The sequence below is a fragment of the Lissotriton vulgaris genome, chromosome 3_2 (assembly GCF_964263255.1).
Source record: "Lissotriton vulgaris chromosome 3_2, aLisVul1.2, whole genome shotgun sequence".
In the NCBI taxonomy this organism is placed as follows: domain Eukaryota; kingdom Metazoa; phylum Chordata; class Amphibia; order Caudata; family Salamandridae; genus Lissotriton; species Lissotriton vulgaris.
Window position 1 is genome coordinate 182,518,537 of NC_141690.1, and position 18,867 is coordinate 182,537,403.

General features: G+C 47.0%; 1 protein-coding gene across 1 annotated transcript in view; it reads left to right on the forward strand.

The window, feature by feature from the left end:
* The window catches only part of NOP14 (NOP14 nucleolar protein), a 297,291-nt gene that overhangs the window by 224,958 nt on the left and 53,466 nt on the right, over positions 1–18,867 (forward strand). The window contains exon 12 of the mRNA XM_086964160.1: positions 4,341–4,442. Coding sequence (XP_086820286.1) covers positions 4,341–4,442 — 102 coding nt within the window. The remainder of the gene's footprint in view (positions 1–4,340; positions 4,443–18,867) is intronic.

Consider the following 18,867-nt stretch of genomic DNA (forward strand, 5'->3'; position numbering starts at 1 on the left):
ACTGGAGGTTGCGAGGTCACTGTTATATTAAGTAGTGCGCGTATGTATTACACTTTCGGCGCCGCGTCTGCTGTATGAAGGCAGTTCACGCAGCACCAGAAACCGTCCAGGAGCGCCAATGACTGTGTGAGTTTAGGCCGTGAGTGTCGGGCCAATGATTTATGTCCCCCCCCTCAAGTTCGCCCGTCGGCGCCCCAGCATAGTGGGCAGCACACTCTCTAGTCAGTCAGAGACTGACACAGGAGAAACAAGCAGCATGATTAGTCTTTGTAGGCCTCTATATAGTTTTAAGTAAGTGTACCTTACTGTTTTCAAAAATATTTTAAAATCATGTGAAAAATGTTCGTACATTCATTGGGCAAATTTATTTAAATGTACAAATCCAGTGCCCTCGAGACGCGGAGCTTGTCATGGAACGCGCTTTAAACTGAATAGGCACGCATGGATACGCAGGTAGCGAAGATACATTTAAACTGTGTGTCCTTATAGTTTCAAGTACAAATACATATCTGTTTAATACGGACTACCTTGAATGACAGAGCGTTTAGGGCAGCACATACATATGATACATGTGATTGTAAATGAATCCCCTGTCTGATAACGAGTGGAGTTCGAACAAATGGGTGGAATACACCTTGCATGTGATTTTCCCCTGTTCCGTGTTTGGGGGTGAGTGGTACATATTTATCTTTGCTTGAATCGAACAAGTCTCTTTACATGTCCTGAAACAGAACAACGTTACTTACTATCATGCTGTTCTACCAGTCACAGATCTGTTAGGAAACTCAGTAAGTTTGCGCCATGACAGACCAGCACAGAGCATGTGCCGAAATGAAACGAGCCTTGGGAAGTATGTATGAATGGCGTTTTTTGCAGGGCAAATCCTGCTAGAAAACAGAGGGTTAAAAATAGTAGGGAGTAAAATTATCATTGTAATACGGGGAGGTTGTGTCTAGTTCAGGTACAAGCAAAGATTCACCGTTATGATGCTTGTCCTTAGTCTGACAATGCTAAGACTGCATGTGCTGTGCCTGATATATGTAGTCTTAGATTTGTCTGTGAGGTAGAGTGGCATGGTGGATTGGATGTAAATATCCAGTCTATATATAGATGCAACAGATATTGAAGGTAATGTGGGTGGTCATCGGGTGCCAATGGAGGTCTTGGAGTATGGGAGTGGCCCAGCTGAGCTTCCTAATTCATTTGATAAATCCTGTGATTTTGCTTTTAGTGGTGTTGAATGGGTGTGTGGGAATGCTCAGATCTGCTAAAGAAGGGTCTTCAGCTTCAATGACATCTGCACAGATGGTGAATGTAGACTTCTTAATCTATCACAGTATCTGATCTGTTCTAAAGGCAGATGACATTTTGACCTTTTCCACTCTGAGCCACACCCTCACAAACTCCGCCTGAATAGGCGAGGGTCATTTGCTATTATTGTTCTTTGTGTGATTCCTGAATTTTTCACAATCCCATGACTTCAGTGATTGCATTACCCACACTGAAAAGTGTTCCAGCGCCACTGGCATGGGGGCCTTTGTGTAACACTTACATGCTTTCTGGCCGCTTATGTGTGACTTTACCATGCTTTCTGGCCTGTGTACCAAGTGTGACATTTACATGCTTTCTGGCCTGGGTGCTTGTGACTTTACCATGCTTTCTGGCCTGGGTGCTTGTGTGGCATTGTCATGCCTTCTGGCCAGGGTGCTTATTTGTGCCATTTACATGCTTTCTGGCCTGGGTGCTTGTGACTTTACCATGCTTTCTGGCCTGGGTGCTTATTTGTGGCATTTCCATGTTTTCTGGCCTGGGTGCTTATGTGTGGCATGTCCATGCTTTCTTGCCTGGGTGCTTATTTGTGACATTTCCATGCTTTCTTGGCTGGGTGCTTATGCGTGACATTTCCATGCTTTCTGGCATGTGGGACTATGCAAGACATGTCCATGCTTTCTGGCATGTGTGACTATGCAGGAAATTTCCATGCTTTCTGGCCATGGTGCTTATTTGTGATATTTCCATGCTTTCTGGACTGGGTGCTTATGCGTGACATTTCCATGCTTTCTGGCATGTGGCGCTATGCAGGACATTTCCATGCTTTCTGGCCTGAGTGCCTTTGTGTGACATTCTCATGCTTTCTGGCCTGGATGCCTTTGTGTGACATTTTCATGCTTACTGGCCTGGGTGCTTATGTGCGACATTTCCACAGTTTCTGGCCTTAGTGGCCTGGATGCTTATGTGTTACATTTCCCTGCTTTCTGGCCTGGCTGCTTATGTATGCATGCTGAGTAATGGGAAGGGGTCCCAGTATTCAGGAAAACATTTAACCAAAAGAATGAAACATAATCAAACAAACATAAATTCAGTCCACATTGTTTAATTCACAATGGGATGATACAAATAGTATGTAAACTTTGCACAATGATTAAACCGTAGTTATTGAAAGTGCCCCAAAGGGAAGGACAGGGGGGTATTGTGAAATAGTGCTGGGAATAGGTGAGGGAAAGTGCAAGGAATCGTACGTAATAGTAAAATCAGTAATTCACACTTAATTTACAGGGTTACAGCATCTGTACCATAGGGCATGACCACCTGGTTCATGTAACTTATTTTTAAACAAAAATCATACTCCAAATGTTCCATGAATGAAAGCAATGTGGTGTGGAGTTGACAATGAAGAACCGTAAGCCGTCGACGTTTCGACCCCCTTGTGTGCAGATATTAATGTTAATCTTGCGGTGGGGTCTTCATCAGGACCAGGGTGTAGGGGACACGTGACCACGGGTGTGGTATCTACAGGACCCGATAAGGTGAAGATTCAGGGTCACTTGGAGGAGAATCGTGGTATAGTCGAGATGCTGCTAATCTGTTAGATGATCGGAGGGTTTACTGATACCAACGGCGTTATTCTCGATTCTGCTTTTCAATCGAGAGCAGCGTCGGGAACCGGATTCATTCCACAACCGACCTATTCAACCATCATAGAACACGATCCTCGCGGGACGTGTCTTGAAGACGCCTAACCGACTGCAATAACGCCGTTGGTATCAGTAAACCCTCCGATCATCTAACAGATTAGCAGCATCTCGACTATACCACGATTCTCCTCCAAGTGACCCTGAATCTTCACCTTATCGGGTCCTGTAGATACCACACCCGTGGTCACGTGTCCCCTACACCCTGGTCCTGATGAAGACCCCACCGCAAGATTAACATTAATATCTGCACACAAGGGGGTCGAAACGTCGACGGCTTACGGTTCTTCATTGTCAACTCCACACCACATTGCTTTCATTCATGGAACATTTGGAGTATGATTTTTGTTTAAAAATAAGTTACATGAACCAGGTGGTCATGCCCTATGGTACAGATGCTGTAACCCTGTAAATTAAGTGTGAATTACTGATTTTACTATTACGTACGATTCCTTGCACTTTCCCTCACCTATTCCCAGCACTATTTCACAATACCCCCCTGTCCTTCCCTTTGGGGCACTTTCAATAACTACGGTTTAATCATTGTGCAAAGTTTACATACTATTTGTATCATCCCATTGTGAATTAAACAATGTGGACTGAATTTATGTTTGTTTGATTATGTTTCATTCTTTTGGTTAAATGTTTTCCTGAATACTGGGACCCCTTCCCATTACTCATTGACAACCCAGGTCCCTGTATTTCTAACTGGGTAAAACCCCCCTTATAAATATTCTATGTATGCATGCTGGCTGCTTATGTATGTATGTATGTCTGCATATATATATAACGTTTGTTGAAAAATGCATTGTTTTGACCTTTCAACATTTTCTTGGGGGAGAAGCTCCACCCCTCCTCTAAAACCTTTCCTAGTAGGGGTCAGGCTCTCTCACTGCGCTTGCTCGCTACACACCATGTGGGGGCAGATCTGACTTATACTTTTTGTTCTCCGGTTCACTGCTCTCTGGTGTTCTCTGTAAGAATGTCTGTGGGTACACATGTGACTGGATCACCTGGTCACCTTCTATAACCTGTGCTTTGAACGTTAATACAATTAAATATGTAATTGAAAATGTGTTGTAAAATGCATCATTTTGGTCTTTCTTTTTCCAAAATTTTCTTGGGGGGAGAAAGCCCTTCCAAAACCCCCCTAGCAGTGTCAGGCTCACTCGCTGCACTTACTTGCTACGCACCGCACGGGGCTGGTCTGACAAAATTTGACAGGGCTGCTTTCAGTTCCCAGTCTGGCCTGCATCAGACCAATGACCATATCATATGTCTAGCTTTCTGATGCTGAGTACCTGCTTAAAGAACATTGTTTGCTCAGTCTGTAAATGTGCTTGCTTTCTTTCTCTCAACTGTTTGTAGTTCGTGTATTTGAAAATTACTGCAATCCTGTTTCCTACTTCTGACTTTTGGCATCCAGTCGTAACTCCTACAATGACATACTTGAGTCAGCTACTCATTAAGGTATGTAAATCGGATTTTAGCAAGATATCTTTTTCTCGTTTTGTGTTCTGACCTTTGAATGTCCTGCCTGCCTTACATTAAATGTAGTTATAGTGGTAAAACAAACAACGGTACTGGCAGAGTACAGCTCAGATTTAATCTTCGCCTGGTAACTGCCTTTATCCTATTTTGTTAATCGTGTTATTACTGCGTCATTTAGAGAATGGTTGTATTTCATTCTATTTTGTCATTTTTGTCATGGATTTAAAACTAAGTACTTTTGTACCATCCTGGAAATTATACTGTTTGCGTCGTGATACTGTATAGCTTTACCATGAAGATGCCGAAAGTAAGAGTAAAGCTCTTTTATTACACGGAAAGCACAGAGGAAACTAGCATCTCAAGACACCATCGCTCTTTTTGAACTACAAGAGCAGAATAGAGAAGGTATTTAAAAAATACTTTCCATTGTACTGATCTAGATTGTAGCTTGTAGTACCTAATGCTATTTGTACAACACCGAGACAACTTAATTTTTTAACTATACTAAATCAAAACATATTTATTTAATATTAAAATTATTTATTGGTTTGTGTTATGCAGAAAACCGACTGGGCCAAATCTAGTTGCAACCAACAACCATGACTATGATGAGAGCAAAGATGTAACCGCAGTACAGGGAAGTTAACAGGCAAGCCAGACTTTTAATCGATAATGAAACAACAGCAATGTTTCTTCTTTGCAATGGAAGTGCATTCCAGAGTTTCTCATCACAGCGAACCTCCTGATTTCTCAAGTTTTGTAGGGATTGTCAAAAATAAGCAAACAGTTGAACGCAAAGATCTGGCAGGGTGTACTTTACAGTTTTATTTCCCCTCATCCAATACAGCTTTAAGAACTCTTCCATGACGACATTTATTCATTAGTATCATGAAGTTGACCCTGGCATTTACGAGTAACCAATCAATGGGCTTCTCCACCTTCAATCCTGAGTCCATTTTGGAGAGACCAAAAAACGTAGCTCATCGCTGCATTTACTTGCTGCAGACGTCTACATTGATTTTAAGTTTACCATACAAGGCATTCTAATCATCCAATTAGAATTATTCAAAGCACCCTTTGCAATCATGTGGGACTTCTATAGTAAGTAGCACAACACCAATTGAAGATGCTGAGGCTTAATTGAGCATTCCTCACTAGTACAATGCTCAACAAAGCAAACTAAATAACAAACCAGGCAACCAACAGCAATGTGGAAAAACATATGCCTTTACCTAGCAGAAAACAAAAATAAGGGCAATGAAAGAGTAGAACATTTAAGAAATGCTGTCTTCAGGGAATTATCACAACAGATGGGTGTGTGTGTGTGTGAGGGGCCTATAGGACAGGACAGAGTCATAGGTCTGACTCTGGACTCTACTAAGTATACCACTGATTCTGGCCCAGCCTCCTTGCCTTCGAGTCTGCCTCTACAAAATCACATTTTGCTATTTAACGCAATACTACATTTGTGAAAAATGCACTAGCTGGTAATCCCTTCTTTTTTCATTGGTACAAACTTCAGAATAAGCACAATATGAACTGGTTGAAAAGTATTTTCTAGTCGCATGTAATCAGTTATTAAAAACTGGTAAAATATTACTGAGAACATTTTAATGCCTCCCCTAACTGCAAAGACAAGCTCTACTGGGTTTCCAATGGCTTTGCTTTTTCCACTGGGCTCTTGAACATTGTAGTAACCTTTTCAGGCCTTTTTAGATGATACTGTAACATTTGTAACTCCTGATGCAAATTTAGAAGACCTTAAAGACGACTCTAAACCAGTGGCGTTGTGGGGCAAGTGGCATTAAAATTTTAATGGCACTTAGCTTCCTGGTTTGCCGCACAATGTCCTCATCGTCTCTCCTCAAAGCCCCAGGACCCATGAAACTGCACTACCCAATCCTGGTGCTGCTCTCACAGCATGAGAGAAGCATTCAGATTAGAGGAAGCAGCCTCTCTCAGCACTCTTGAGGGTGTAAGAGGCCTGTGCTTTCTGACAATCAGGTTCGAGAAGTTTAAAATGCACATGTCAGGCTGGCCGTTTTAAGACGGCCGGCCAAAGGGACATGCCCACTTTAAACATTAAGTGCACAGCTCCCTGCTGCCACTCAGCATCAATTACCCTGCCCCATCCTCACACTCTGTTTAGGACGGGTTGCTGAAAAATAAAATGGTAATAAATGAACTTTATTGCAATTTTATTTTTCAGCTCCAGGGGCATATTTTTTAGCAGGCGACACTCCTGCTGTAGACACCTCCTAGCTACTGCTTGTATTTATCGGCCTGAAGATCTTTCCTCCCTGCCCATTGAGGCATGTGGGAGCCAATTTGATATCTTCCCCATAAAAGAGCTTCTGCTCCCCTGCAGGATTTCAATGTAGTCGTTGCATCCTTGATGCACAAACCAGTTGTCCTTGATTCACAAGCCAGTTGAGCCTATAGAACCTGTATGCTACTTATATTAATGCAAATGTTTAACTATGGGTCATGCTCCTTTTGGCAGTCTCAATGCAGCCGTGCGTAGCAAATTCTAATTTTTTTCAGTTACTGTTAACCAAAGCTGTCGGGTTCGTAGCAAGAATAGGAGGGGCGGAGGGGGGGGCGTGGCTATCGACCTGGCAAGATGGCCGCAGCTTAGAAGAGCGCCACGACCCTAAAAGCATCCCGCCGAAATCCGTCTAATAATCCTGCCCTGCACAGGCGCCTACCGCGCAGAACACGAAACTGGAGCGCGTCCGCTCCACAACGTGATAACCTGGGTCTTCAGCGACCCACCACGGACTGAGATCCGTCGAGGAGAAATCTGTGGCCTACGACCCCCGCCGGAGCCGGGGAATCGAGTAGTCCGGGGACCCGGGTAACAGCACCACTGCGGACGGAGCAGCTCCAAGAGCCAGTGGCGGACCTACGGCGGAAAACGGGCTTACACCCGGATACAGGTACGGCCGAGAACCTCACCACAGGGACCCGCACCTTCTGGGCACCCAAGGCATGGCGCTACTGCAACGGAGGTACCTCTGACAGCAGCGCAGGTCAGAGGGGGGAACAAAGAAGGGCCGAATCCAGGCGCGGGGAGAACACTAACACCGGGGCTGAGAGACAGTAAGGCGCCGTTGGAACTGGGGTCACCAGCTCCCCGAGGGTAGCATGGCACGAGCAGGTAGGCATCCGAAAGTTATGTGTAAAGCGACCATACAGCACACGCAACCACTCGGACAGTAAAATGGGCACGCAATGAGTGACACCACTCCAGTTAGTTTGTATAAAAATTTGATAACTTTTATATAGAGCAGAGACAGGGTAATCAAAAGTTACAGTATCAATTACTTATTAGTTTTCCTTTAGAATACATATGTTTCAACACTTTGTAATAAATACTCAGAGGAATAAATATTAAATATCAGATAAATATTGAATATGAGATACTATTAAATACAGATAAACACAGGCCTGACCTTAGCCTTGCTTCTTGTCAGCACCTGTAAGAAATACATTATAAAGGCAACCAAACGACATTGCATCTTATTAGTTCTGTAGGAATATTACCCACTCCGCACCAAACAAGGGTGGGCGTTCCACAGCAAAGAACATGTAAATAAATAACTGTAGGCTTCCAGTAATACGGCACTAAAGGGGAGAAAACATTTCATTAAGGATAAAAATCCCCTTGTGCAGGATTAACCATTTTAAGAATTACTCCCAGCAGGAATGAGCATTAAGCAGTTCCATAGTTGAAGTAGAACTTTTCATTAGTTATGCACCATCATTTCATCCAGGAAGTAACCACTTCTCTGAGCAGAAGTAAACATTTAATAACAGGTAAACCATGCATAAGGCCTAGGTTGAGCAGGACACTAGGCGAAATAGGGATAATCCCTGGGTTTGGGCCTAGCCCTCGCTAATACTCTTCATCCTGGTACTGTAGGCATTCCATTACATCCTCTAATCAGGGGTTAACCTTTTATGAATTGAGGCCTATAAACTGTGGGCCTTGGGACCTCTAAAACAGTCCAATACCAGGGTAAACACCCCCTTAATCTAGTAGGGACCTTTCATTAGGAAGTATCCTGTTCGCAGGTGAGAACAACATTTCATGTAGAGCCATTCATATTCTCATTAGCAATAACTTATTTCAATAAAGGTTAAAACGTTACATTATCCAGCATTAAACATTACCTGGAGTTGTACTTAAGGAACATTGCACTTGGCATACAAACCTTCCCTATGCAGACACATTTTATTATATAAATGTAGGTGTTTCAGAGACCCTGGCATCAGGCAGGAGTAGAAAACACTTCCTTAAAGATCAGGCAACATGTCATTATGCAAAAACTCACATTTCATTAGGCCAGGATAACCTTTGCATTCAACTGGGGGTCAATATTTCATTATGTGAGCAAAGGGAGCAAGTTATTAATCACTGTAGCATCAATAACCAATTCATCAGGAATAATCATTACAGCAAGGAGATATTGCATCAAGAATAAACCTGGCATCAAAGATAACCATTTCATTAGCCAGCACTAGCCCGGTATAAGGCCAAAATGAGCACTTAACTTTACTCCCAGGCAGGGGTTAACCTTAGTGTCCCAGCAGCCCCTTAACTTGTTAACCCTTCTCAGTGGCAAGAATCACCAGGGCCATAATAGACCCCTAACCGGGGGTTAATTCTTAAATGGGACCAGGCCCAGTTCAGATGCTTTTATGGGCCTGATCAGGGCCAACAGGGCCCAACTAGAGTTTCTCCTCATAGCACTCTACACTTCCACAGCGCTCGCACTGCCGGAGGTGTTCTGGGGCATAACAGAGCTCTTCCTCACAGTGCTCTCCACAGTCTCAGCGCTCAAACTAGCGGCAATGATCTTGGGCACAGGGCGCTTTCTGACACAGCGCCAGGCAGCAAATTCAGGTCCTGGGCCCACAGCGCCTCGCTGATGCAGAGCTTGAAATTAATGACAGATGCTGGATGTACAGCGCTTCACAGTACCTCAAGGGTCCCCAGGCAGCACCAGAGCTCACAGGTTCAGAACGCTTCGCAGTCACAGCACTGGTAGTGGGTTTCAGGGATCAGGTACACAGTGCGACCCATTCACAGCGCTGGTAATGGATTTCTGGTGTTAGTTGTAGGGGAAGGGAATATGGCAGTCCTGGAGATAGCGCTTCTCTGGTACAGCGCTTCGCAGGGGCCCTTCCCATAGATAAGACAGTTCAGACAGCACCGGCAGGACAGGTAGTCCAGGATGCTAGCGCTAGGGAATAGGGGCGCTGTAGCGACTGGATTTTTGGACCAGATGGGATCAGCTCCTGAGAGCCCCTCTAACCCAGCCGGAACGTAACCACCTCCCTCCTCAGGACCATCTATCCAGGCACCTGGGTACCTACCTGAGGATGGGGAACTCGCAATATACAAGCTCATATCATCCGAAACACCACTAAATCTATAGGGATACTAAGAATACTCACTGATTACTAAGGACATCCATGCCATACACCACACTCATACCTCATAGTCTCGCGACCACATGGGTCCAGACTAATCTACCCTGGGGCAGTTCTGATTATCTACCATTACACACTGATTATCCTCAGTGCTCACTCGACACGCAATCTGGCGTGCCTACACACTGAGCTGCAGCCTCAGTGCTCACTCTCTTTCTTTTATGTCCCCAATCCAGCGGGACTTACACACCAGTCTCCTACCTGGTGCTCACTCACTTACAATCCGATCTGCAATCCGGCAGATCTAGACACTGGTCTCCTTCCCAGTGATCTCATTTACACACGATCTACAATCCGGCAGATCTAGACACTGGTCTCCTTCCCAGTGTTCTCATTAACGCCACTTACCAATGACGACCACTTTCCTATGAATACCTTCAGCTCTCTGTCTCTCTATGTTGGGAAGTCTCTCTCATTATTCACTAAGGGTTCGCTACTACAATAATATTATGGGATGGCCAAATTATTTGGCATAAACTTTATCCCTTAGTTGCAGGTCTCCTATCTCCCTAATTATTCAACTATTACTTACCTGATCAGGGGTAACATCTGTTCAAACAGTAATACCTGACTAGGAGACAAGGTTACCTCCACTGTATGGGGACAAAAGATATACACCACACTAGTTCACTAAGATCTGGAAAATCTGTTTATTATAACAATGATAAAATGCACATACAAAGATCTGCGGGGTCTCTATAACTAACAGGAACTTTAACACACCGCTGAAAGAAAAGGATTAGGCATACAGTACAAGGTTATCAGTGGGGTCTCTTGACTAACAGGAACTTTAACACACCGCTGAAAGAAAAGGATTCGATATACAGGGACAATGTTATCTGCGGGGACAGGAACTTTTAACACACCGCTGAAAGAAAAGGATTAGACATACAATAGCCTAGGGAATAAGGACAAGATTAAGGGGTAAGTATAAGAACGAGGTCACCTTGGGAGTTTGAAGTCTTGCTCTAGCTGTCATCTGGGCTCCTCTCTCGTCTGTGTCTTGGCTCATCTCAGACTCTCTCTCTCCTGCACTCTTGGATACACATCTGCGCTGATCACTTTGCACTGGATTTCTCTCCCCCACGGACTCTCTCCACCTTCCAACTTCAATCTAATGGTTTCTGCTCTGATAACTGTTAATTCCACTAGCTTGTTCACTCTGTTTCAATGTCTCTGTGCCAATGTCCAATTAACTCCAGCTGCTCCCACAGGTTAATCCACGATATAACTTCAGTCTCTTCTAAAAGGCATTACTTCAGACTCCAGCTATTCACAACTCCTCCTGATAAGTAACTGCTTCCTTCAGTTCCAGCTCACTGACTGTCTGTTTGTCTTCTCTCTGTTCCAAGCATTTTCTGTCTCTTCTCCTCCTGCAATTCCATTCCTCCAACTCTACCAACACTCTCTGCTCCTCCAATTCAACTAACTGCAACTTCAGCTCAGCTCTCTCTCGCTCGAACTCTTTCTGCAACTCCAACAACTCTCTCTCTCTGCTCCTCCAACTCAACTAACTGACTCCGCCTCTGCACTTCACTAATATAGAATGCTGTTTCCTAATGGAAAGTTCCAGCCATCAGCCTGCCGCCCATCAGATCCCTGCACCACTCCGCGTCATTGACACACACCCAGCCGGCCGGCCTTTTGTTGTGTCTTCCACACAGAGAATAATACAGCCTACCGATAAGGGCTGGCCCAGACCGGTTCTCTCCAAGTGAACAACAGCTTTAACTATAAACTTTACCTTTACCCCTGAAGCCTCTCAGCTCCATCAAAATGGAGTCTGTCTAGTTCTGGACCTTGTAGGCCTAAGAAGGATGAAATAACCCTTAGCTCTGTCAGAGTACCTACATAAACCATACCAATGTGTAATATAAAGTCAGGACCACAGGATCCAACCTCTACTATAAGCAAAAATGACAGGCCAAAGCCAATAGGCAATAGATGGCCTCTTCTATGTCTGAAAGAAAGGGCCTAAAAGGGCCAACACAAGCTAGGAATACATATCCTAGATGTGAGCAAGATTAAAGTCTATATCACTGCCAACTAGGGCCAAAAAGCCTGTCAAGACAGGCGCTTAGCCAGTAGACAGTTCATTTAAGTTGGAATCCGATCAGCAGGACCAACAGGACAGGCCACACAACAGTGGCAAACCAGCAAAAGGGGTCCCAGGTGGCGTGAGGGAGCGCGTGGAGCGACACAGCGCCAATACCTGGTTGATTTCTCAATAGTCCTGTGGTGGTTTGGTTTCTTCTTGGCACTTTGTTTCTTGCGCCCTTGTAAATAGCAGTCTCTGGGTTCCTTGAAGGGGGGCGGGGGATTTGAGTTGATGGCTGATATCAAATCTCCTCAGCCAGTTCCCTCAAGTGGCCCCTGGGTTCCCCTCCCGCCGGGCCAGATCAGGGGGCAAGTTCAGGATCCCTCAACACTTGGAAGGCAGCACCTAGGCCTTGTCACTCCCAGTGTCATAGGTCCCGGTCTAGGGCCCACTGCCTAGAACTCCTGCGTAGGTTCTCCCCCAGGTCTGTGCTCCCTCAATCTGACAGGAAAGTTTCCCTCCCTTTCCTTATATAGTGCCAGTTGACAGTTGGTAGTGGCAGTTGGTGTCACCTCACCTGTTCCACAAGGTTCCAGGAGGTTCTAGGAGGTTCCACCATTATGGCTATGGGCAGGCTGGCAGGCTAGTATAGATACATTGTTTGAGGGTTCCAGCCAGCTCCTGGCCACTAGAATGCGTCGACAAAGACCGCGCTGCAGTAGCAGGGGTCAGTGGCAGCCATGTTAGGGGAAGAAGGCACCTGCACCTTAACATTAGTTTAACATTACGCAGGGCATCTCCACTACTCAAGGCCTACACCCTTTTGTTACAATAGGGGTCACCCTAAATTAAGGGAATAAAAAGTGAAAAATTTCTGGGAAAAGGGCCAAGTCCTACAGGCGCCCCCATCCTAACATTGCTGCCAATTACTGTGAAGAGCCGCCTCGCGAGCTGCACCACATACCTGGGACAAACGCTACAGCCCTCGGTGGGGACACGCCGAAAAATCACAGAAGGCTCGGCGGACAGTCAGTGGTGGACAGAGGGCAGGGCACAGAGGCGAAAGAAGTGACAACCAGGCTTCGGTCTCAGGAGGGGGACTATATGAGCGGCAGAGGGACGAGGGGGCACGCATAGGCCCCAAAATTGGACAAATATACCTATCATAAGGATGGCACCGAAACGGCGAAAGGGACTACGCCACAATCATCCGCACAACCATCGCCCAACCGAGGAGACACCAGGGAAATTACCCTTAAAGATGTCATGGCGACGTTACAAATGATGCAGACTTCAATGGGCTCTATATCTACAGATTCCTCCTTCATGCGAGCGGATCTCGCCAAAGTGTCTGGGAGAAGTAGAAAAAACAACGGCGGGACTCTCGACGGACACAGCAGACCTACAGACCAGACTGCACAAACTGGAGCAGGATAACATGACGCTTAAAGCTACGCTGGATGACCAGGAAGGTAGATCCAGACGCAATAACGTTCGCCTGGTGGGAGTGCCGGAGACAGCCGGGGACCCAGCTCTTGACCTCTTCGTAGAAGATATTATCCAAAACCGGCTGAAACCACGAGGCCTATCTAAGTACTTCTCGGTGTAGCGGGCCCACCGAGTCCCGGGAAGAAACCGTGCCCAGGGAAACCGCCACGACCCATTCTTGGCGCGCATCTTCAACTTCCGCGATCGAGACGCCATTTTACAAGCGGCGCGAATGGCCCCACCGATCAAGATCAAGAACGCGGAAGTCACCTTCTATCACAGCGGCGGTGGCGCAGCAATGGAGGAGCTACGTGGAGGTCAAGCAGGAATTACGGAAAAGAGAACTTAAATACTCAATGCTATTCCCAGCGCGGCTCCGAGTAGAATCCGAGTGGAAGACATGGTTCTTCGAGTCCTCAGGAGAGGCGAGAGACTGCCTGGAGGGCTGGCGGCCGGCAAGAGGCCCGAAAAATCGAGGAACGGCCCGCGGAGAATCGGATGAAGGCAACCAACATCAACTGGATGAACACTGAAAGGGACTATCCTGGAAGCCTGCAACATGCCCGTGGACCAAGACAAAAGTGGGATCCTAGCTTGATGGTTCATGTTGCAGTCTGTGGTGGATGACCTGGCAATAGCGGGGTGGGGCGGGGTCCACTGTATAATTGAAGTGGACTGCGAACCTGAGCGGACACAGACGAACAAGTTGAGAAGGCTGCGAAAGGTAGGAGTTACCTGACCTAATACGCGCTACTGGGACTAACTCCGAATTGGGGACTTTGAAGGGTCGGTGAGGTTTCATCCTCCCGAGTTACGAAGGTTAAGAGGGTATGTAAGCACTCTGCTCAGTTGGGGAGGTGGACAGGTTCGGATCCGCCGGGCAGGGAGGCAGGGTTGGGGATTCTAAGTTATGGTTATGCAAGTTTCAATGCATTTGTTTTCAGGTTAAAGGTACACAGTCTCTACTCAAGCATCTAGGGAAATGGCAGGGAACTCCGTGGGCACACAATAGCCGACAGTACGCCCGTAGCGACATCGTTCACGACGCACCACTCCACAGATATCATGCAGAGCGCCGACCTAATAGGTAGTACTCCTCAAACACCTCGTATGATCACCCCCTCATTTACAGTGATGTCGTGGAATGTTAATGGGTTGGGTCACAAAATCAAGCGAGGTCTAGTCCTGCAATATTTAAAGCGGAAGGCCCCCACAGTGGTTCTACTTCAGGAGACACACCTGGCAGGAACGGCGTGTAAGGCACTCAATTGCTGGGGCTTTAAGATGGCCGCCCATGCAGAGTTCTCCTCCGGATCCAGGGGAGTGGGAGTATTAATACACAAAATCTCCCCATTAGTGGTTAGACAAACATGGACGGATGACCATGGACGGTTTGCAGCACTCACCTTTCAGTGGGAGGGGCACAGTTACAACATGGTCTCCATATACATCCCCCCAACACTTCATCAGGCAACACTCCAGGATCTAGGTCAATTTCTATTGGACTTACCAGAGGGCGAATTAATAATAGGTGGCAATCTGAATGCGGTATGTGACACTACGATCGACCGCAACCCGCCCAGGGACAGTAATAAACCCAGCCAACTCCTCAGAGAATTTCTTGGAGCCGTGGGACTGACTGACATGTGGAGACTTAAGCATCCCACAGAACAACAATACACGTACTACTCAGGGGCGCACAACAGTCTGTCGCGCATAGATTACATCCTTACACTGGCGGTATCCCCCGAAAATATTACAGCGATAGAACACCTAGCCAGAGGCATATCAGACCACTCCCCGATTCAGCTCACTTGCACTACTCACCGCACACGGCGACAACGTGTCTACCCCTTATACCCAGGTTTCCTACAGAATCGTAAGATCGCAAAGGCCCTGGTTTCAGCCACAGACCTTTACTTCGCTGACAACACTGGATCGGTAGACTCATCCTGTACATTCTGGGAGGCATATAAAACAGTCATCAGGGGGCACGCGATCTCGACCATCACCCAACACAGACGGGAACAGCAACATACCATGGACTCCCTAGAGGCGGCTGCACTACAGGCAGAAAAGACACACGCATCGGACCCCACCGTCACCACAGCACAGACATTGACATTAGCAGGGCGGGAATATAGTGCGTATGCAGAAGAGGTGGCTAAGGAGAGACACACAGGCACAATGCATAGGATAAACGAATTAGGAGACAAAACAGGGAAAATGCTAGCCTGGAAAGGGCAAGTAGATGGATAGCACAACTGACACTAGCGGATGGCACACTGACACCAGACCGGCAGCTAATTGTAGAAGAGCTGGCCACATACTATGAGAAGGTTTACACAACTCGAGCGCACACAACAGAGGAAGACTGGGTACTTCCTAGACAATATACCTCTACCGACACTACAGGAGGAGGAGGCGGCAAAGTTGGAAGCCGACCTCTCGGAGGAAGAGGTGGGGAAAGCACTAGGGGCACTACACACGGGTAAAGCCATGGGACCTAATGGGCTGCCGGTGGAATTGTATAAAAAAGTGGCGAGCAAGACCACTTCACACTTAGTGCACATGTACACTGACAGCCTCGAGCGAGGAACCCTGCCCGAAGACCAGAGACTAGCGACAATTGTGACGATACACAAGCCGGGTAAACCCCCGGACCACCCCTCGTCCTATCGGCCAATATCACTGATTTAATGCTGAAGCAAAGTTATTGGCCAAGACACTGGCGACGCGCCTTCAACCCCATTTGTTGACACTGGTCCACCCGGATCAGTCGGGCTTCATGCCCGGCCGCAAAACCTCCCTCAATTTGCGGCGCCTCCATGGGGTGCTGGCTCACACCCATCTACTCCAGGAAGATGCAGCCATTCTCTCCCTAGACGCTACAATGGCCTTTGACCAGGTGGAGTGGCCATTTCTGTTCGCGGTCCTACGGCGGATGGGCTTCGGCCCAAAGTTCTGTGGCTGGGTTCGGCTGCTATACACGGCACATGTGGTAGCTAATGGTCATATTTCAAGAGTGTTTGCCCTGGGCAGAGGGACCCGACAAGGCTGCCCGCTCTCACCGCTCCTCTTCGCCCTGGTACTGGAGCCTCTGACAGCCTGGACTCGCACGACACCACTGTTTCGGGGTATAGTTTGTGAGACTGGTTGGGAAGACCATATCTCCTTGTATGCCGATGAAGTGCTCATATACATAACGCCCCCAACGGAGTCCCTGCAGACCCTGCTGGTCATCCTTACAGAATATGGGGAGAAATCCGGCTACACGATCAATTGGACTAAATCACTGCTTTACTTATTGCACGGCTCGGGACCGACCTTGCCCCCAGACTGCCCAAAACAGATAGTGACCGGTGGATTCAAACACCTGGGAATCTATGTCACATCACAGGCCGCCACCTTTACAGAAGAAAATCTAATGACGCCACTGCGCAGACTTAAATCTGATGTTTCTCACTGGCGGTCACTCCCGCTTACTCTGTTGGGAAGGGCAGCACTCTTCAAAATGTTAGCACTACCTAGATTCCTTTACGCACTGCAGAACACACCTTTCCCGGTGCCACTCTCCTATTTTCGGGCCATTAATGCCGAAGTGGCTGCTCTGCACTGGGACGGCAAGCCAGCTCGTAAAGCGCACACTAAGTTGACACACAGCTGGTATGATGGCGGAATAGCGCTACACAGCGTCAAATTGTACTACTGGGCGGCACAGCTAGTAACTATTAATCAGTGGCTACACACACCACACGATGACCCGGCTTACCGACTAGACCGGGAGGTGCTGCCAGCTGACCGACTGATGAGAGCCCTGTACACAACCAAGAGGCGCCAAGCATTGACGGGCCCTACGGCCCACACAATCAAAATATGGCATACGGCCCAGAAAGCGCTAGGCTGGGAAGGAGTGCTCACAGTAGATACTCCGCTCTGGGAGACCAGAAGGTTGGGTACATTAGCGAACACTAAGGGGTTCAGGAACTGGGACCTGATAGGTATCACCAATATAAGAGACCTATGGGTAAGGGGAGAAATCTTGACATTTCCTGCTCCTAAAGAAAAGTATGGCATGGCTGACACGGAGGCATACCGATACACCCAGATTCGACACGCACTCCAAAGCGCTATCCCCCAGGGAACTACATTAACAGATGCCTCGCCGCTTGAGGATCGGCTCCTCACAGAACATTTAGACAAAAAAGCTATCTCACTAGTATACAAGAAATTGACTAACAACCTCCCTGACCCCACGGCAGTGCTGCGCAGCAAATGGGAAGTGGAACTAGGGGACATAAATGACGAGGACTGGTTGGAGGCGCTGGCGTCAGCCAGGGAGGCGGCGATCCTGTCCCGCCTAAAACTGATACAGGGCTGCGGACAAGCCGGTACATTTTATCATACCATATGGGACTGCCCCAGAATACAATCATATTGGGTGCAAGTGCTGGAACAAATCTCAGAGGTAAGCGGGGTGGAAGTCCTGGCAGACCCTAGGTGTTGTCTCCTAAACATATGGCAACCAACAGACCTTAACGTGGCACAGAAAGCGTGGGCAACATTGGGATTGGCCATCGCCAAACGAAATATAGCACGGAACTGGGGATCCGGGGTGACACCTACACAACCACAGTGGGACAATGATATGGACATTGCCATGGTAGCGGAGAAAGCGGTCTACACACACAGGGGTGCCCCAAAAAGTGTCTGCGAGTCTGGGGGAGTTGGAATGAATTCCGGGGAAACTTGTGTGAACCACCAAGAGCTGAATTGACACCCGATAACAGCCCATGAAGAGGGAAGGTCCCTGAGGCGGTAGGGAGGAATTCATACTAATGAGATAGACTGGGTGAGACAAAGTTAGATATGTACCGAGAGAGTTACCACCGGAACAACGCTACTAAACATTGATGAGTAAACGCTACCAGATCCATTTTAACTGATGACTGTAATTGTAGGAGACTGCACTTGTTTAAATGTAATTGTAAGTTGACGAAATGAAAATAAAAATTGGATTTTAAAAAAAAAGAATAGGAGGGGCATGCATTAGTGCCTCACAGACTAAACAATTAGGAGTCTATTTTTTCAAGGAATTTTTCCTCCCAACCTGGCAACCTGAAGCCATGCCTGAGTAGGCGATTTAAACACGATTTAAACGCTAATGCTCTTGAAAGCCATTATTTTGGTTCTGGATGAAGAGAAGGGCCTCAGTTTTAACCCGAGTTTTTCTTTGACCACAAGCATCTGGCATATATCAGACCTCTATGACTTGGACCAGTTTGCCAGAGCCTGTTGTTCATTGATAATGGTCAAGGTAATTGCGCTGGGAGTTGCATGTTCTTCCACTGTTATGTACAGACATTTATAGATGTCTAC